Source organism: Micromys minutus (assembly GCF_963924665.1).
Source record: "Micromys minutus genome assembly, chromosome: 29".
NCBI classification, from domain to species: Eukaryota; Metazoa; Chordata; class Mammalia; order Rodentia; family Muridae; genus Micromys; species Micromys minutus.
Genome location: NC_137964.1, coordinates 36631002 through 36649410, shown reverse-complemented (window position 1 = coordinate 36649410; position 18409 = coordinate 36631002). Strand labels below are relative to the sequence as shown.

General features: G+C 41.6%; 1 protein-coding gene across 7 annotated transcripts in view; it reads left to right on the top strand.

Annotated features, from left to right (window-relative positions):
- The first annotated feature begins 577 nt into the window (after positions 1-577).
- Positions 578-18409, top strand: part of CHFR (checkpoint with forkhead and ring finger domains) — a 33213-nt gene continuing 15381 nt past the window's right edge. For 3 of the 7 annotated variants that reach the window (XM_080941441.1, XM_080941438.1, XM_080941437.1), the window contains exons 1-11: positions 578-663; positions 772-915; positions 4922-5021; positions 7796-7926; positions 8726-8785; positions 8907-9122; positions 10623-10787; positions 13914-14073; positions 14685-14839; positions 15480-15642; positions 17164-17309. In XM_080941441.1, coding sequence (XP_080797567.1) covers positions 783-915; positions 4922-5021; positions 7796-7926; positions 8726-8785; positions 8907-9122; positions 10623-10787; positions 13914-14073; positions 14685-14839; positions 15480-15642; positions 17164-17309 — 1429 coding nt within the window. In that variant the 5' untranslated portion in view covers positions 578-663; positions 772-782. The remainder of the gene's footprint in view (positions 664-771; positions 916-4921; positions 5022-7795; positions 7927-8725; positions 8786-8906; positions 9123-10622; positions 10788-13913; positions 14074-14684; positions 14840-15479; positions 15643-17163; positions 17310-18409) is intronic. The other 4 variants (XM_080941440.1, XM_080941439.1, XM_080941443.1 and 1 more) reach the window with 3 other exon arrangements.

The following is an 18409-nucleotide window of genomic DNA, read 5'->3' as shown; positions in this document are numbered from 1 at the left end:
CAGAAGCCACAAACGTGTTTGTGGTATACAACTCGGGAGTGACACAAGATTCTAAGAGACAGAATTTAACGTGGAAAGCTATGGCAAATCTGCCCTCAGAGACGAGTTAACAATTTCTATTCTAATTAACACTCTAATTATACTCCTTGCGAAGGGCTGGCCCACTGTACCGAACTCCCACATTTTGCAATCTAATATATGAAAATAGCACCTGATCTCGCTACAGGATAAAGGGCAAACCGTATCGGTATTACAAGCAAGGTTTTAAGGACCTTCGAATTGAATTTAGAAGTTACTCGGTCCTTTTTTTTTTTTTTTTTTTTTTTTTTTTTTTAACCTGAACATAACATGGCGCCCTCCACAGCTACTTCCGTGCTTATGCAGGAGGGTAAATCCACCTGCCAGTATCAAAGATGGCAACTAGGGGCACAGCCTCTTGTCTACGCAGGCTCAGATCGCTCCGCCCCGCCTCCTCTACATAGCTTTTCCTGGCACCGCTCTAGCCGTCGCTCTCGGTAGGCACCGGCGCCAGCCAATCACAGGGCGTACCGCCCTGCACCCCTCCCCCTCGCCTCCCGTGGATCAGCTGGGGTGCCCGAGATGTCTGTTGACAGCGGTGGTGGCGACTGTGTGGCCGGTTCCGGGATCCGCGCAGGGCGGGGGGTAAGCTGGCGGGCGGGTGGGGTCCCTGCTAGGGAGGCGGCGGCCGGGCTAGCAGCGGTGCTGAGTTTTTGAAATAGTCCCTGAGCCGGCGTTTCTGGGTCTCTGTAGATGTGAGTCCTATGGAGCTACACTGGGAAGACGAGCAGCCGCCACCGCAGGAGGCCTGGGGGAGGCTTCTTCGTATAGGCGCAGAGGAGGACGAACCCCAAATCCTTCTTTGGAAACGCGAGTGGACCATCGGAAGGAGGAGAGGTGCGGAAGCCAGAGTGGAGTGAGGAGGAGGATAAAGGCTAAAGGGTTAGACAGGGATTAAGCATAGGGACCCAAAGTGGATACCCAACTGAGAAGAGACTGAAGGCCTAGAGCAGGATCGAAGACCCAGTCAGAGTGGGTTTAGATGGGGGAACCAATAGGGGCTTGAAGTGGGAAAAGTACAGGGCTGGCGAGACAGAATGGGAGGCAGGTGCGCTGTGCTTTCCTTTTTTCCCCCATAAAATGGGATTATTTATTTGTGCAGTTGCTCTTCTGGATGTTTGATGATGGATATCGGTCAGTTCTTAGTACAACTTTATGGAATAGGTCTGTAAATATATATTTCAAAATACGACCTTGTACTTTTTACTGTTCACGTCTCTTTCTCAATGAGATGCAATTAGAAGTCAGCAACAAAAGGAAAACTGAAAAGGTATGTAGACATTTGACACTACTATCAAACAGTTGATGGATGAAAAAATAAACCACAGGAACTTTAGAAGAATGTTTTGTGACAAATGAGAACAAAAAATATGCTGGAAGACTAGGACACTGTTAAACCAGTGCTCAAAGGGCAATTTATAATGGCAGGATTTCTATCTGAAAAGACCTCAGAGTCCCAGGAACTAGAATCTTTTATCTAATGAATGTAGGAAACTGAGAATTTGAACAAAGTCATACACAGAGCCCAACATTGCTTGCTTTGAATCAGTGACATACGTTCTATAACTTTGTGTCCACCTTGTTTTGCTAGGAGGATTGACGAACTCTTACATGAACTGCTTGTACGGAACCTAGCTTTGGATCTGGAGAGAGCTTAGGTGATAAAGTTCTGGAGGACCTGAATTCAGATCCCCAGCACCTATGTAAAAAGCTAAGTTCGGTGGTTTGTGACTAATCCTAGTTCTGTGAAGGCAGAGACAGAAGGATCCAGGTTTGCTGGCCAACTACTTTAGCAGACTTCTTGAGCTCTGGGTTCATTGAGAGACCCCATGTGCCTCCGCAAACAGGATCACGCATACACATACATTAGAGTCCATTATTATAGCATACATCAATCAAGATACTGCATTGCATGTTAAAATGAGAAACAGAAATCTGTTTTCTAATGGAAATGCTTTCAGTAATTACTTCCACTAACAATGTAAAGGTCATTGCACTAGTTTGTTGGTATTACTATGTGGAAGGCTAGAACTAACCCCTGGATGGTTGTCCTCTGATTTTCATAGGAGTTTTAGTGGAATTGAATGGAATTGGCTTTGAATGCCAGAGGAGAAAAAAAGTAATGTCTTTTTTTTTCTTCTTTTTTTATTTTTTCTTTCCCTCTTTTGGATTGTTGAGACAAGGTTTTTCTGTGTAACAGCCCTGGCTGTCTTGAAATTTCCTTTGTGGATCACATTCACCTCAAATTCATGGAGATCTGCCTGCCTCTGCCTCCCAGGTGCTGGGATTAAAGGCATTTGCCACCACCCCACAGAACCTTCTAACTCCTACTATTTCTATATTCTTAAGCCGACGTCACTAGCAGATACCCTCACCATAACTTTTTTTTTTTTTTTTAAAAGATTTGTTTATTTTATGTATGAGTACACTGTCGCTGTCTTCAGACACACCAGAAGAGGGCATCGAATCCCATAACAGATGGTTGTGAGCCACCATGTGGTTGCTGGGAATTGAATTCTTAACCACTGAGCCATCTCTCCAGCCCTCACCATAACATTCTACAGCTTCCACTAGTTGTCAGTTACTTCCTCCTTCAGGGGCCTGGATAGAACCTTTGTGGGTAGGAGCACTTCTGTGAACCCAGCATTCATGGGGCCTTAGCTAGGCCATGCTGGGTCTTTTACCTTTTCATATCCTCATCTTCCTCTTTGGTGGCTAAGTTGTCCCTGCATGTTGACTGGGTCTGTTGAGCTACTGGCAGAGAATGCAAACATCACTATGTAGAATCTCAGTGACTGTCAGACCAGAGTGAGCAGAAGGCTAATACTAGTAACAGGGGCTTAAGACCTTCTATGAGCATCACAGCTACTGCAAGACCATGGAGGACCTTTAGAACAAGATTCTTGCTGCCTGCATTGGCAACTCCAGATTTATCCAAAGATGGGTAGTCCCCATCTAGCTGCCGGTGATTTCTAAATCAATGTTTAGATGTATCAGAACAGATCCCGTGTCTGAGCCTGAAAACCAACATCAGTTAACTGACCATGAACCACCTGGAGATGTAGGCTAAGACTGGCATGCCTGCAGAATCACAAAGATCAGACTGGCGGGGTCGTGTCTTCCGTCTTGGACATTGACCTATATGTGAGCTTAAAAGAGATAAGACGGTATGAGATTGTGGCAGAGAAGAACTGGAAAGATGAGTGACTGATGCCAATTCAAACTGAGTAGCTGGACTCTCGGGTGGTCACCATGTGGAATAGCTACACAAGCAAGTCTTATTAGGTTGTTGGTCTACAACATATCCTTTAGAATCTTGAAATACACCTATCATTGTAGCTTGACATGAAAGCTTTCCTGGAAGGCATGCTAACAGAAAAGTCCAATTTAGAGCCCAGTTGGCACAAATCCAGGCAGTGATCAGCTGTGTCTTAACCTGTCTAGGTACCATGTATGCTGATATCCAGGAGTGCCAGTAGCTTGTGGACATCAGCTGGTGGCTAGAGCAGGACATAGTGAACTATGCAGCCTGGTTAATGTCCAATACGTTATACAAACACTCATCCCCAGGTTTTCTGAGTTATTAGGTATCTAGACTTTTTTTTTTTTTTTTTTTTTTTTTTTTTTTTTTTTTTTTACAGAGGGATCTTGGTCTTAGCTCATTCCCTTTCCTGCCAATAAAAGTTGGTGGTTCAAGGAGGGGGGGGGGAAATGTTGAGTCTTCTGATCCACCAACACTTACACAGTGGCAATTTGGAATTTTTGTTTCTTTAAAGAACAGGAATATTGTAAGACTATAGCATGGAGATATGGAGCTCCTTCAGATTGTCCACAGTAACTGACTAGGATTTTCTTTGCTCTAGCAGAAGCATGGTTCTGCCAATGGCAAATAGTTTCTACAATTGTGACATTTGGTTGGAATTCTGGGGGACTTTTCAAAGGGTGTATGAGTGCTAGGGCCCCAAGAGGCAGGGTGAGTTGTTGGTTGTTGGTTGGTTGCTCTTGTTTGCAGTTTGTTAAGTAGTTGTGCCCAAAGAAGAAACATGAAGAGGAAATTAGTTATCCTGATGGCAAAGATCAAATTCACCTCAAGGAACTGGATGTCCCTAGTCAACAGGAACTAGTTTAAAGATAATTAATGCCTGTTTCTCTCCTTTGTGTCTTCTGTTTCTCTCTTATCCATCGTTAGGGGGTTGACAGAGTGGAAGAAGAACCCACAAAGTAGCCAAACACAGCTACATCCATAGGGCAGTGATGAAGTCAAAGAATAAGGTGGTGATTTCATGTGGGACGTTGCGTCCCTCACCTTTATAGGAAGAGAGGAGCTCTAGTGCAGCAGTCTGTCAGCACACATACTTCCATAATATAAAGAAAGCACTAATTTTTTTTTTAGCATTTTTTACTTTGATTTAATAAAGATTCTGTTTTATATTTTCTTATATATGCCCTATGATACTTGCTTAATCATATTTTATATGTCTGTCTTTACTTCAGTTTTATGATTTATGAAACCCAAATTTTCATAGAGGAAAAACTTGAGAACTTTTTTTAAAAATTAATTAGGCCCCTTTAGTTTAGTTCAGTTAGTTATTTGTTTGTTTTACAATTTAGATACTATTATCTGTTGAGTTGTTTGTGTCTTAAACCATCATGAAGAAACTGTTGATACTCTGGGATATCTTCCAGGTGACTGGGTTGAAGAAAGTTGGGACATACATCCTGACTTCAGTTTTTAAATGTTGTTTGTATCCATGAGCACAATTGCTCACAGACTGGGAAAGCAAGGTGGTAGTACTCATGGAACCCACAGTAATGTCCAGTGTCTTCTTGCCATCTGTTTTAGGCTGTGACCTCTCTTTCCCCAGCAATAAACTGGTCTCTGGAGATCACTGCAAACTTATAGTGGATGAAAAATCTGGTGAGGTGACACTGGAAGATACCAGGTGAGCACTTTGTCTTCTCTTTCCATTTGTGAGTTAGGGAATGGCAGTGAAGTTACATTGTGGTAATACAGCTCATTTGTCTCAGTAAGATTTAAAATATATCGCTTGGGTTTTTTCTCCTGAGGTTTCCTCACCCTGTACTTCTCCCAGTTCCTCCTTACCTCCCTCCCATCTGTATCCACACCTATTCTGTCTCATTAGAAAATAAACAATCATCTAAATAATAATAAAACATAATAAAATAAACCAAAAGCAAACAAATTCAAATAAGACAAAACAGATAGAAGGAAGAGAGCCCAAGGAAAAGATACACAGAGACACACTCATTCACACATTCACGAGTCCCATAAAAGCACAAAATCGGAAACCATAATATATATGTGCAAAATTCATGTAGAGTAAAAGTAAATAGGTAAAAATAAAAATTGATTTTTTTTTTTAAAGGCCTAACACATTTTAAGACAAGGAGCCTTCAAGGATGCCAACAAAATACTGAGTTCATTAAAAATTCTGCTGGCATCTGCTATTGGGCATGTGGTCTACCCTGAGAGTAATTTGTTTCCCCAGTGAGGCTTCCTTGGAGAAAACTAAATTTTCATTTGCAAGTGGTTATCAATTGGAGCTCACTGTTAGGAATGGAGATGTGTCCACTTCTTTCTTGTGCAGGTCCATTTCTGCTTCTTCAGCTTCTGTGAGTTTGTATGAAGGCCTTGTTTCTTGGTGTCTTCCATCTCCTCTGGCTCTTATATACTTTTTGCTCCTCTTCTGCAGGATTCCCTGATTCTTGAGAAGGATTTGATGGAGACATCCCACTTATTCTTGAAAGCTTATTATTTTCCTCCTCTGATTTCTTTTCTTACTATAAATGACACTATTGTAAATCTAATTGTACTTATGTCTGATTAACTTTTGATAACTTTTGAAGGGAAACACTTGCTTTAGAATGTGCTTGTTTTAAATTTGGTACAAGCAAACAGTAGTCTTCTGACAGTATGTAAAGTTGTACACCAACTAATAAGTTTTAGGGACCTTGTTTTGTGTTTGTTTGTTTGTTTGTTTTTATACAATATCACTGTTCCGTGGAACTCAGGGCCTCCTGGAACTCATGGTCCTCCTACCACAAGTCTCCTGAGTCCTGGGATTTCAGATGTGTGTACTTGTAGAGATTAGGCACTATGATGGCAAGGGAATAGAAGCTGAGAAGAGGTTTTTCTAAGAACTTATGATCTTTTTCTGTTTTAGTGGATAGTAGATTTTTTTTTTTAACTCTTAACACTGTAGAAAATGGTGCTAGTTCTAAAACCATCTTCCTGTTGCCACAAACTTAAAAGCTTATGAGAATAGTGACTTACTTTTGACAGTTGTAGAGGTTCAAAATCCAGTGTGGGTCTTAGTAGGCTGATTACTTCTGGATGCTCTTAGGATAATCTCTTTTCTGTCAGAGGTATTGCCTTCTGGGGCAGAGGTGAGCTAGAGGAGAAGCAGGTAGTCAGGGAGAGGCAAAAGGACATTTGGGGTCAGTTTAGGTGATAAATAGAAATCATAGCAGGGTGTTTGGGCCTGAGAACAGGGGTTCATGTGTTTGAGAAAGAATATGAAAATGGACAATTGGAGGAAACCTGGTTGCAGAAAGATAGCCGAGATTGAGCTCTGCATACTGTTTCTTCAGTTACTGGGACATGGGTGTGCCTGCATATTTATGACCTCCCTTGGTTGCTGTCATGCTGCCGTGGCAAAGCTGAGTAGTTGGAGTGAGACTTTGTGACCACAGAATTTGAACCAGTGCTGTGTGCTTTATGGAAAAATTTTGCCATTCCTCGACCTGAGAGAATTATTGTACAAGTCTGAAATACAAATTCCTTCCAGTGCTGGACCTCAGGAATGAAGCTGCAGAGCCAAGCTTGGCTCAGTTGATATTCATTTTATGTTCAGTGTACTGAACTCTTTGGCCATCATGTACTCATTGTCTGACTTTCCAATAGGTCACCACCAAAACATTCTTCCCAAGAGAATCCCTCCTGTCTCCACACTCTGGACCTAGGACATGTACTGTGGATCCCCATCTAGCAATGTGATTACTTTTGAGCACAGGAGACATATCACCTTCAGTTGAAAGCCCACAGTTTGTTTTACTTTTGTCCTGAATTCATCTTTTGGGAGGCATCAGTACTCACTAAGGAATAAACTGACGGGGGAGAGTGAGAGAGAGGGAGAGAATGAATTGGTTGTTGGAGAGAAGGGACAGAGCTATCAACAACTCAGAAGGAAATGATAGCACTTTGCTGCCTCAGGATCCACCTTGAGGCATGTAAGGAAGACCTGCATTGGAATTGCAGATGACCCAGGTTCAATTGTCAACACCCACATGACTATTTAGAACCACATGTAATTCCAGTTCCAAGAGTTCCAGTTCTCTCTTCTGGCCTACACACAGGCACGCATGCATGCACACAAAATAATCATACACTTAAAAAATTAGGCAGGAGTAAAATGTAAACTTTACAGAAAAAGAAAAAAGAACCACTGTATTAGATAATTGGGTTGCTAATTTGCTAGTAGGAGGGTAGTAACTGTAACCTTTTTGTCTATATCATTGTCAGGCAATGTTTGCATATATAAATGGTTAAATAGTTTTTTCCCTCTGAGTATGTCCAAAATGGTAATGCTGAGCAAATTTCTTAATATGGTAGAAGAATGTTTATCCTATTTAGTTATTTTGAGAGGGGTGACTTACACTTTGGTTTTGTTTGTTTGTTTGTTTGTTTGTTTTACAGCACCAATGGAACAGTAATCAACAAGCTGCAAGTTGTTAAGAAGCAGACTTACCCTTTACAGAGTGGGGATATCATCTATTTGGTATACAGGAAGAATGAGCCAGAACACAGTAAGAGAGGAAAACTAACTGGTATTGATACTCTTCCCAGGTGTTATACCAAGAATCCATCTAGCTGAGGCTGGAAAATACCCTCAGAAAGAACATGTGTAGAAAGGGACATCTCCATAGAAAGTGACAGTTATAGGGGTTCTTGGTATAAGCACTTGGATGGCGTACTGACCCTTCAGCTGGGTCTTTCCTCAAGAAAGCCATCAGGAGGCACACATCTCACAGTGGCAACCAAGGAGGAATAAATGGGCTGGGCTGGCTGGGCCGGGCAAGAGAAACTGAGTGGGGGAGTAAAACCTAGATAGGAGCCCAGAAGCCTTTGGCTGTGCTGCTTTTGGACACTTTACAAGAGGCAGCAAAGGTTAGGCTGGATCTTGTTCCATGTGGGATGGTCAGAGTTGAGAGAATCTTTGAAGGGTACCCTGAATACTTGAAGACCATCATAAAGTCATTCTTGGCAAGGAGGAAAAAGAGAACACTAATATTCCATAAGTCCTCTTAAAGTAAAACCAGCCTCTTGCCAAACAGAAAAATCTTGTATCTTTTCTTTCTAGTGGTTATTTCACAGTTATTAATGAAGTGTGTCTTTTTCACTTTTGTCTCCCTTATGAGACCGTTTTCCCCTTTGGTTGCTTCCTTATACTTAGATTGGTAAATGTGATTCACTTTTATTAGAATCACTTAAACTGGTAAAAGTTGTTACCAGATGGTAAGTGAAGATAATCAAAAGACAGGTTGTGATGTCATCATAGGAGGGGGAGAGCTGAGATCACACTTCCCACAGGGCCATGGCACCCTGACTTATTTAATTTCCTTTTAGATGTGGCATACCTCTATGAATCTTTAAATGGCAAACAGAGCTTAACTCAAGAATCCCTTGGTAAGTGAAAAGACGGCAGAGGCCTGGGTGTTGTAAAGGGCTTTGTGTTCTAGGATGGCCCTTTAGCACCTTAGTGTCTTTCTGAGTTGTAAGTGAACTCCCTTTGTTTTTGTGCCTGTAGAAGCCAATAAAGAAAATATGTTCCATGTGACCAAAGATTCCTCAGGTCCAGGGCAGGGTGATGACCCCCAGGTTCCACTATTGTCACCCATGGCTCAGACATGCTTAGAGGAACCACAGCCATCAACATCGACATCAGACCTCCCCCCCACGGCCTCTACCTCTTCTACGGAGCCAGAGCTGACCTCTGCAGGGCAAGAGCACTCCTCTAGCTCTGGTGAGATGGGATCACAGTGGTGGTCACAGTTCTGTTCCTTGAGATATAGTAAATCCATTCATCAGTGAGTGCTCTGTAGCCATGTATACTGACTTACTTCCAAAAGAAAGACTAAACATTATGGACCATGGTAACAATATTTTTATAATTGTATCTCAGTGTAATTCAAACCTATATCACTCAGTTGAAGTGTCATTCATAAGGTTATATGGCCATCACTATTAATTACAGAACACTGTCAGTTAAAAGGAAACTCATGTATCTTTGCATTTGCATGTTCTGAACATTTGTGTTTGTAGTCATACAGTATGTGGTCAGTCTTATGACTGACTCCTTCATATATCATAATCTTTTCAAGGTCTATCCAGAACTGTTTGTTGCTTAGAACAGTTTTACATGCTCTATCTAGTTCCCATGGCTTATTCTTCTTTCTTTTTTGGTTTGATCCCCAGCAACACACACATATAAACACTCAAAACCTACATTTGTATTCTGTCCCATCTACCCATGTGCATGGCATGTAGTCTGACAAGGCTTATTAACCTTCTGATAAACAGGTTTCCTGAAATGGGTAAATGCATTCATACCTCATGTAATTTTTTAAATGAAAAATGTCTATATCTATATGTTATACTAACACGATTCTAGTTACTACTTAGTGTCTACTAGATTGAGACGGTGTAAGTTGTGTGTATTCAGTGTCCTTCTCTAGGACCTTCCATAGAGGTGCTTTTATACAGTCTTTGTTCTCAAATGAAAAAAGATGAACAGAAAAGACACTGAAGATGAGAGGATGAGTAGGTTCCAGGCCTAGGAGATAGCCTGGGAAGTTTGTTCATTTTTAGATATGAGTTCTTATGTAGTATATAAGTATTATTTGTTCCTAAAATAATTCCATTTCCTTTCCCCCCTCCCCTTTTTTGGTTTAGATAGTATTCTTCTTTTTCAAATATTAGTACTTATCATTTGAATATAATAAAGCATATATGTACTATAATATTATGCATAAAATAATGAAATATTTCCTGACTTTTTAGCCAAGTTCATTCCAGTTGCATGTGATGCTTCAGCTTCTGCCTGTTTAGGTCAGAATTCCCATCTGTTAGTTCCTTTACAGTACTTCTTACTGATATCAGAAGTGTTAGCTTCATACCTTTTGCGGGTATTAGTATGTAGTGTGCATTTTGTATTTAGTATGCATTTAGCAAGTAGAGTGCACTTGTGATTGCAGGAATATTCAGTTGTATGTGTTAGACCCAGTGTTTAGGGAGGATTCGTGTGGGCCTCCTTGCATGTCTTTCCACGTGAGCATGCTAGCTTAGCTATCTTTGTGAAGCATGCCTCTAGCTTCATTAGCACAGTAATGGGCTCTAGTGCATTTAAAGTATGGAAGACATGAGTCATTCTGAAGCAGAGATTTATGGTTGCAAACTGCACTTGATTTAGACTTTATTCTAAAGCAAATAAATGAGAATTTTTCTTATTTGTCCCCTTTCACAGGACCTTGGCATACAAGCATCTCCCCAAAAGAATGTAGTTCACTTGTTGCAAATGGTGAACTCTCGAGCCTTTCTCCAGTTTTTCAAGACAAAGAAGCATCTTTTTCTTTGTTGGAAACCGAAGATCCTGAGAAATTGGAGCCTGCCAAAAAGAAGATGAAAGGAGGTTAGACTGCTGTTCTGTGCATCCTTTGGCCTCTTGTGCTCTGTGCTGTGGTGGATGTTGCCTGCAATAGGTTCTTACTTTTTACAGAAGTATGTGGATCTGCCTCCACAACTTGTATTTTCTGTATGAAAGTCTAGAATTCTTTCTGCTTGCATAGTTTAAATAGAACTGTTCACTACTAAGTCATGCTGTTGTTTTGAAAAGTGCATTTTCAATTACAAATGGGTGTCAAAGTCCTCTATGTTTGATAGGATAGTAATTTCTCTAAAAAAAAACGTTGTCTTAAACAGGATATGGTAACACATATAATTTATAATGTGTGTCAGTACTTGGGAGACAAAGGCAGGAGGGTCAGAGTTCAAGGCCAGCTGGCTGTGGGAATAGAGTGATGGAAGAGCTCTAGGAATGGTGTCCTTGGGGAAAAACTAGATTATCTGAACATTTGTAGTAAATTAAATTAATTGGCTTGTGGAAGGCATGGTATGACTCAAAGCAATTACATAGAAAAAAAGTAAGTATAGGGCTGGTGACACGGCTCAGTCAGTAAAGGCATTTGTGCAAACCTGGCAACCTGAATTCCATCTCTGGAACCCACATAAAGGTGGAAGTAGAGAACTAGCCCTACAGAGGTGACCTCTGACCTCCACATGTGGGCCATGATGGATAAACCACACACACACACACACACACACACACACACACACACACACACACACTTGCTCTTTCTCTCTAATAATAGTAATTTCCTTAGGAGGAAAAACGTATTAAGCGAGGCATAGTGCCACACACATTCAATTTCAGCATTTAGGAGAAGACAGAGACTGGTGAATTTCTAGAGTCTGAGGCCAGTCTGGACTACATTGTTCTGTGAGTTCTAGGACAGCGAGGGCAACACAGAAAAACCTTGCCTTGGGGGGAAAAGTATTAAGAGGTGACTTTTAACTTAAACAAAAATGGAAAATTAGAGGCTGGAGAGATTGCTCAGTGGTTAAGAGCCCTTACTCTTGCAGAGGAACTGAGTGTGCATCCTAGAACCCACCAGATAACTTACAATCACCTGAAATTCCAGTTTCAAGGGACCCAGTTCATGTAATCTTGGGCTTTCCTCCTGGCCACTTAGTTCCCAGAAATAACAACTCTGAGACTAAATTATTATAAATAATTGCTTAGGCCAAAAGCTAGTGCTTGTTACCCAAGTAGCTCATTGCTTATTTATCCTGTTTATTCCATTCTGTAAGTGCCACACGGCTGGTTACCTCTCCTCAGGTTATGCCAGCCTGAACTACTCAGAGTTGCAGGCGAGTCTCCTATGTTCCTGGCTCCCAGGATTCTCTTTGTGCTGGATGTCCCACCTTCTAATCCTGCTCATTGTCCATAGGCTTTTTTAATGACAGGTGATGCTCTCTGTAAAGTCAGGCTTTGGCAAGCACCAGACATGTACATGGTACACACACATACATGCAGTCATTCATACATACATAAAAATGCTTTTAAAAATGGAAAATTATGTAAGATAAGAAACTTTGTTAGACTACTTGGCTTAGCAGTGAATACTTAATATATTTATAATGATGGCCATAAAATGTAGTTTAAGCAAGCAATATTTGCTCAGTAATTTTAAGAAGACCTTTAAAATTGATAAATCGGTTGAGGGTAACTCAGTGGTTGAGCCTAATAATGTACAAGACCCTAGACTTTTTTTCTTTTAGATTTATATTTATTTATTTTATTTGAGTACACTGTAGCTGTTTTCAGACATACCAGAAGAGGGTGTCTGATTCCATTACAGATGGTTGTGAGCCACGGAGTGGTTGCTAGGAATTGAACTCGGGACCTCTGGGAGAGCAGTCTATGCTCTTAACCACTGAGCCATCTCTCCAGCACCAAGGCCCTAGATTTTATTCCAATACTTCGTAAACAAAGTAAGTCAGCTGAAGTATTATAATACAGATACATAGAAAAAAAAACTGAATAATTTCTTCAGATGAGGAAACTAGGTAAGGAAAGGCCAAGGCAGAGAATAACTGCATTTATTTCCTTCTGTGTGACTTTTAAAGCTGTTTGCTTCTCGTGCTTTTTTTTTTTTTTTTTTTTTTTTTCTTTTCTTTTCAGATAGGCTTTTGGTATGTAGCCCTGGCTAACCTGTAACTTGTTATGTAGTAGACCAGACTGTTAGCAAACTCACAGAGATCCCCCTGCCTCTGCCTTCCTAGTTGGTCATCATGCCCAGCCTATACATCCAACTTTTAAAAGTAAATTAAAATTGAACAGGCTTTGATATTGCATGCCTGTAATTCCAGTCTTGGGGAAATGGAAGCGGGTGGATCAGATTTTGAAGGTAACTCAGCTACATCATGAGTTTGAGATAAATCAGGGCAGCATGGGAAATCCCAAAAACAAACAAAAAAATTAATAATAGCACTAGTAGCTTATGTATCAGAAGAAAGGATTTTGTTTTTGTTTTTGTTTTTTTTCAAGACCGGGTTTCTTAGCCCTGGCTGTCCTGGAACTCACTTTGTAGTAACCTCAAACTCAGATATTCACCTGCCTCTGTCTTCTGAGTGCTGGGATTAAAGCCAACCACTGCCTGGCAAAAGGACATTTTTAAAGCTTCTAGTACATCTTAAAGGTTTTGTTTTGTTTTTTTTCCAGCACTTCCTTTTGTGCGTAGAGTTATATTGTATTTGTATAAACAAAAGTCACATTTATAAAAATATTATACAACTGATCTCTCTTCATGTGTCATCTTTATGTCTTATTCATATATCTGAGCATCTTTTTTTAATCCCCCTTTTAGGTCAGCAACTCTTCTTTTAAACCAGACTTTAGGCACATAGGAACATGTGACTTATTTGGGACCTTCTTTAAAAAAGTTTTTATAGCCAGGCATGGTGGCACATACCTTGAATTCAGCACTCAGGAAGATGAGGCAGGCAGATGTCTTGCGTTCTAGGGCAGCTGGTTTATACGGTGAGTTCCAGGGCTACGTAGTGAGATCCTGTTTGAAAAACAAAAAAGGTCTTTTTACTTGGCTTTGTTTCCTCTGCTATTGGTGGACAATCGAAATGTGCGGATCTTCTGTGGTTAAGTGGTTGTGACTGTTGGGACTTGTCCTTTGTCTTGTAGATGGGGAGCTTGACTTGAACCTCCAGTTATTAGTTGCAGACCAGTGTGGAAATGCCCAAACCTCAAGTGAGGATGTCAGAGATGCCTCTGTGAAGCCAGACAAGATGGAGGAGACACTAACCTGTATCATCTGTCAAGACCTTCTGCATGATTGTGTGAGGTGTGCTGCTTCATATCCTAGGGTGGCTTCAGCAGTACCGGCTCCCTTGACAAGTTGAAGAAGTGACCATAAGTAAAACAGACTTTCATCTTCTTTGCCCTGGAATCTGCTCAGGTTTCCATTTTACTTGTAGTGTCAACAAGGAGAAATTCTTGAATCTGGAGACCAGGGCCACAGAATCTGAGATGTGATCAATCTTGGTTTTGACTGACACAGGCTTGAGTAACCCAGCAAACTTAGTCTTTGCCTTTAGGTGAATCATGTGAAGTATACTGGGTTTTAGAAATTTCCTGGATAAAGACATAATACTTACAACAGAATGAAGTTCCCAGGATTCTCTTTGGGAGAAATTTCTCTTGGTTTTTGTTTGGAAACTCAGGAAGTAGATCAACTTTCAGTACCCCAAACACTTGGTGTTGATTTGTCTCCCTGAAAACAGGCATATAGCTCGGGTATTTTATTTTTATTTTGTATCTTCTAACACTGAGCTTTAAGTATTTTTAGGTTAGATGATACAATTCTCCTCAGCTGATTTTGTTTGAGTGTCATAGTGGCAAATCTTTGGAAGACTTTGTCAGGATTGTGTTTTTTATTCCTTCATGTTCTGCCAGTTTGCAGCCTTGTATGCACACATTTTGTGCAGCTTGCTACTCTGGTTGGATGGAGCGTTCATCTCTGTGTCCTACCTGCCGATGTCCAGTGGAGCGGATTTGCAAAAACCACATTCTGAACAACCTTGTGGAAGCATACCTTATCCAGCACCCAGGTCAGCTCCACTAACTTTTTTCTTGTAGGGACCTGGGGCTGAAGCTCCGTCCTGAGCCATCTAGATCATCTCTCCAGTCCTGTCCTGTATGTAGTTAACAATATTAAAATCCTGGTGCAGCACTTCTTTCCTACCTTAGACCATTTATGTTCCCAGATGAAACACACACAGCCTTTGTATTTTAATATGCCTAATGTAGCATAACAGCTAGGCAGATACCTACTTTCCATGCTGTTAGAATCTACTTTTCTATTGACCCCAAGTTATCACTTACTATTTACTATGTTCTATCTTGAGTTGCTGTTAACTCAGATTGGCTAGCCCTCTGGGCCATGTTCTCTTGGCCCTTAGCTCATGGCAGTTCTCTTTCTCCCTCCTGTATGTTGTTCTTCATCCATGGTAGCTTCTTGCCTTTCCTCCTCGTGGTCTTCTCTCTCCAAGTACGTGAAACTTAACCCCTACCTATGACTCTTCAGCATCTTTATTCACCAATCAGTATTAACTTGGTAGCTAATAACCCAGGGGCTAAGTGCAGACTCCAAATCTTAGGGGCCAGCTCATAGCATTACAATAGACAATAAAAGGCAAAACCTCAACACTGTCCCTTGCCAGTGACTGTTGCTTTGCCCTTTATGTCTAGATAAGAGTCGCAGTGAAGAAGATGTGAGAAGTATGGATGCACGGAATAAAATCACTCAAGATATGCTGCAACCCAAAGTCAGGAGGTCTTTCTCTGATGAAGAGGGAAGTTCAGAGGACCTGCTAGAGCTGTCTGATGTTGATAGTGAATCCTCAGACATGAGGTTAGATCTGTGCCTGGCTCAGAGAGGGAATCTGGGGATGAGAAGTACATTAGTACTGTGCTTAACTGTACTGTGGGCTGTACAGCTATAGGACTTCAGTAAGTCAGTTTCCTTAGTGCTTTTAGCTTATTTCTTCAAATTGGAATATGACCGGAACTGAATGGACTCAGAGCAGCAATGAATAAGTTAAGAGCCATAGGCAGCCTTGATGGACTTTTTAATTAATTGATTTTGAGACAGGGCCTCTTTAGGTACCCTTTGCTATCTTAGAACTCATTAGGCCAGGCTGGCCTTGATCTCACAGTGACCCGCCTTCCACAGCCTCCTGAATGCTGGGATTAAAGGCCTGTGCCACCACTCCTCACTTAGTTGTCTTTCTCTCTCTGTGTAGCCCTGGCTGTCCTGGACTTACTATGTAGACCAAGCTGTCCTTAAACTCATAGAGATGTGCCTGCCTACTTCTGCCTCCTAAGCAGTGAAATTAAAGGCATGCACCACCATTCCAAGACTCTTAAGTGGATTTTGAGCCTCCCCAAGAATACTCTTCATTTTCTCAGGCCCTCTCATCATGAATTCTGACTCACTGGCTATAGCAAAAAAGTCATTTATTTTGTTTTACCCACATAGGCACATGTAATTCTAATAGTTAGGGACTATGAGTCCTTGGTTGTAAATGATGTGTTATAATTTCGTAGTATCACAAGAGAAGCATAATACCCAAGCTGAGAGGAGATTGCCCTTTGAGATCTAATTTTACTTGCTGACACATTGGTTTCAGGTCTCCATTTTGGGCCAAGCCCATGCATGATATTTTTAAAAAAATAAACAGTAAATTACCTCCTCTGTCTTACGGAGTGAGTTCAAAGCTAGCCTAAGAAGCTTAGACTCTTGTCTCAAAACCAAACTCCTTTAAAAGGTCTAGAACTGTAGCTGAGTGATTGCCTAGCATGTGAGAAGGTCAATCTGTCATACTGAGTCGGTGTGGCCACTAACACCTTTAATCCTAGCTTGCTAAGACCCTCCTGCCTCAGTTTTGACTGTGCTGGGATCGCAGCTGTACTCTGATTCTAACCAGACAAGAACATACATGCATGGAGAGAACTAGCAGTACTTGCAATGTAGTTTCTCTCGTGAGCTTGGGTTTCCTTGGCCTTGGAGACTGTGAGTCCACGTCCACTGAGTAGGGACTGAGTGGTCCAGGGTAGCGTTTGCTGAAGCATGGCATGTAAGGTTTGAGCAGGAAAGTAGCTGAGCACAGAGCAGCTATCTTACGGTGGTGCTATCCTCACGTTCAGACTCCTGTTCCAGGTAGTTATGGGCAGTGTCATTCCTGTGGTGGGCAGAAGAGTGGGGTTCACTGCCTTCTTCACACATGCTGAAGTGGTGCTTCAGATGAGCAGAGGTAGAGCAGAGCCTTGAAGGGTAGAAGCCCAACAGATAGACCAGATGATTAACAATGATGTCTGCATGTTTGCCTGGAACCTGTTCCTTTGTAACTGCAACTCTGTTTCTTCTCCTCAGTCAGCCATACATTGTATGCAGGCAGTGTCCTGAATACAGAAGGCAAGCAGTGCAGTCACTTCCTTGCCCAGTCCCAGATAGTGAGCTGGGAGCTACACAGGCCCTTGCTGGGGAAGCACCTTCAACATCTGCCAGTTTGCCAACAGGTAAGACAGTGGTATCTAACCATGAGCTCTCCTGCCACTGTGTTACATCCTTGTGATTTTTGTTCTGCTTTCCTATGGTGTGATTCCTCTATGATGTCTTTCCTGCTCTCTATTCCTTTGCTTCAGCTATCCTCTTGCCTCTCATAACCCTTGTTTGGCATAACCAGTAATGGTAAGAAATTAAGGAGCCAGGTAGAGATAAGAGGATCTCTGTGAATTCGAGGCTTCCCTGGTCTTTATGTTAAGTTTTGGATAGCCAGGCCTAAACAGTGAGGCCTTTCTGTCTCAGAAAGAGAAAACAGAGAGAAACAGAGGAGAGAGAGAGAGAGAATTAATTAATTAGGTGAACATCTGTTTATTTGAGGGTCTCCCCTTTTGGACATAACTAATAACTGACAGTTCTGGTTTTAACTTTGGTCTTTCTCCAGCCTACTACTTCAGGGAGTTTGCTAAGTGGGGTTTTCCAAAGCCAAAATGATCATTCTGTATCTGTTACCCAAATTAAGAGACTGGCTTCTTTCTAGCAGTGTGCTGAATTCCCATTGGTTGCCTTGCATGTTCATAGAGTTGCCCATTAGTTGTGTATTTCTAACAGATAAGGCACCTAGATGCACTGAGAAAAGCAAAAGACAGGCTGAGCTACATAGCTCACCAATAGAGAGCATGCTGAGCATTTGTTTGTAAGGCACTGGGTTTCACTCCAACTTGAAAACAGAAAAGATGAGGGAAAGGAAAAGAGAGCTGCCTACTGGCATGTGGCATGCTGTTCTTAGCTCTAAGGGTCAAACTGGCTGCAGGTGGCATCCCAGTGGGGCTGGCCACTCTAGTTCTAGCTTTGCCTGTTCTTAGTACACTGATCATTGCCAAACTGAAGATAGCCTCAGTAGCTCTGACCCTTTAGGGGCTATTTAGCCTGAGTGTGTTAGAAGCCCACTAGCCGAGGATTGTAGTTAACTCAGAAACCAAAGGTAGATACTTGACCACAGCCCACAATAACCTAACTTTTTGCTTTTGTGAAACAGGGTCTTAATTTATAACTCAAGCTAGCCTTGAATTTGATATTCTGCTTCACCCTCCCAATATAGGTGTATCCACCCATG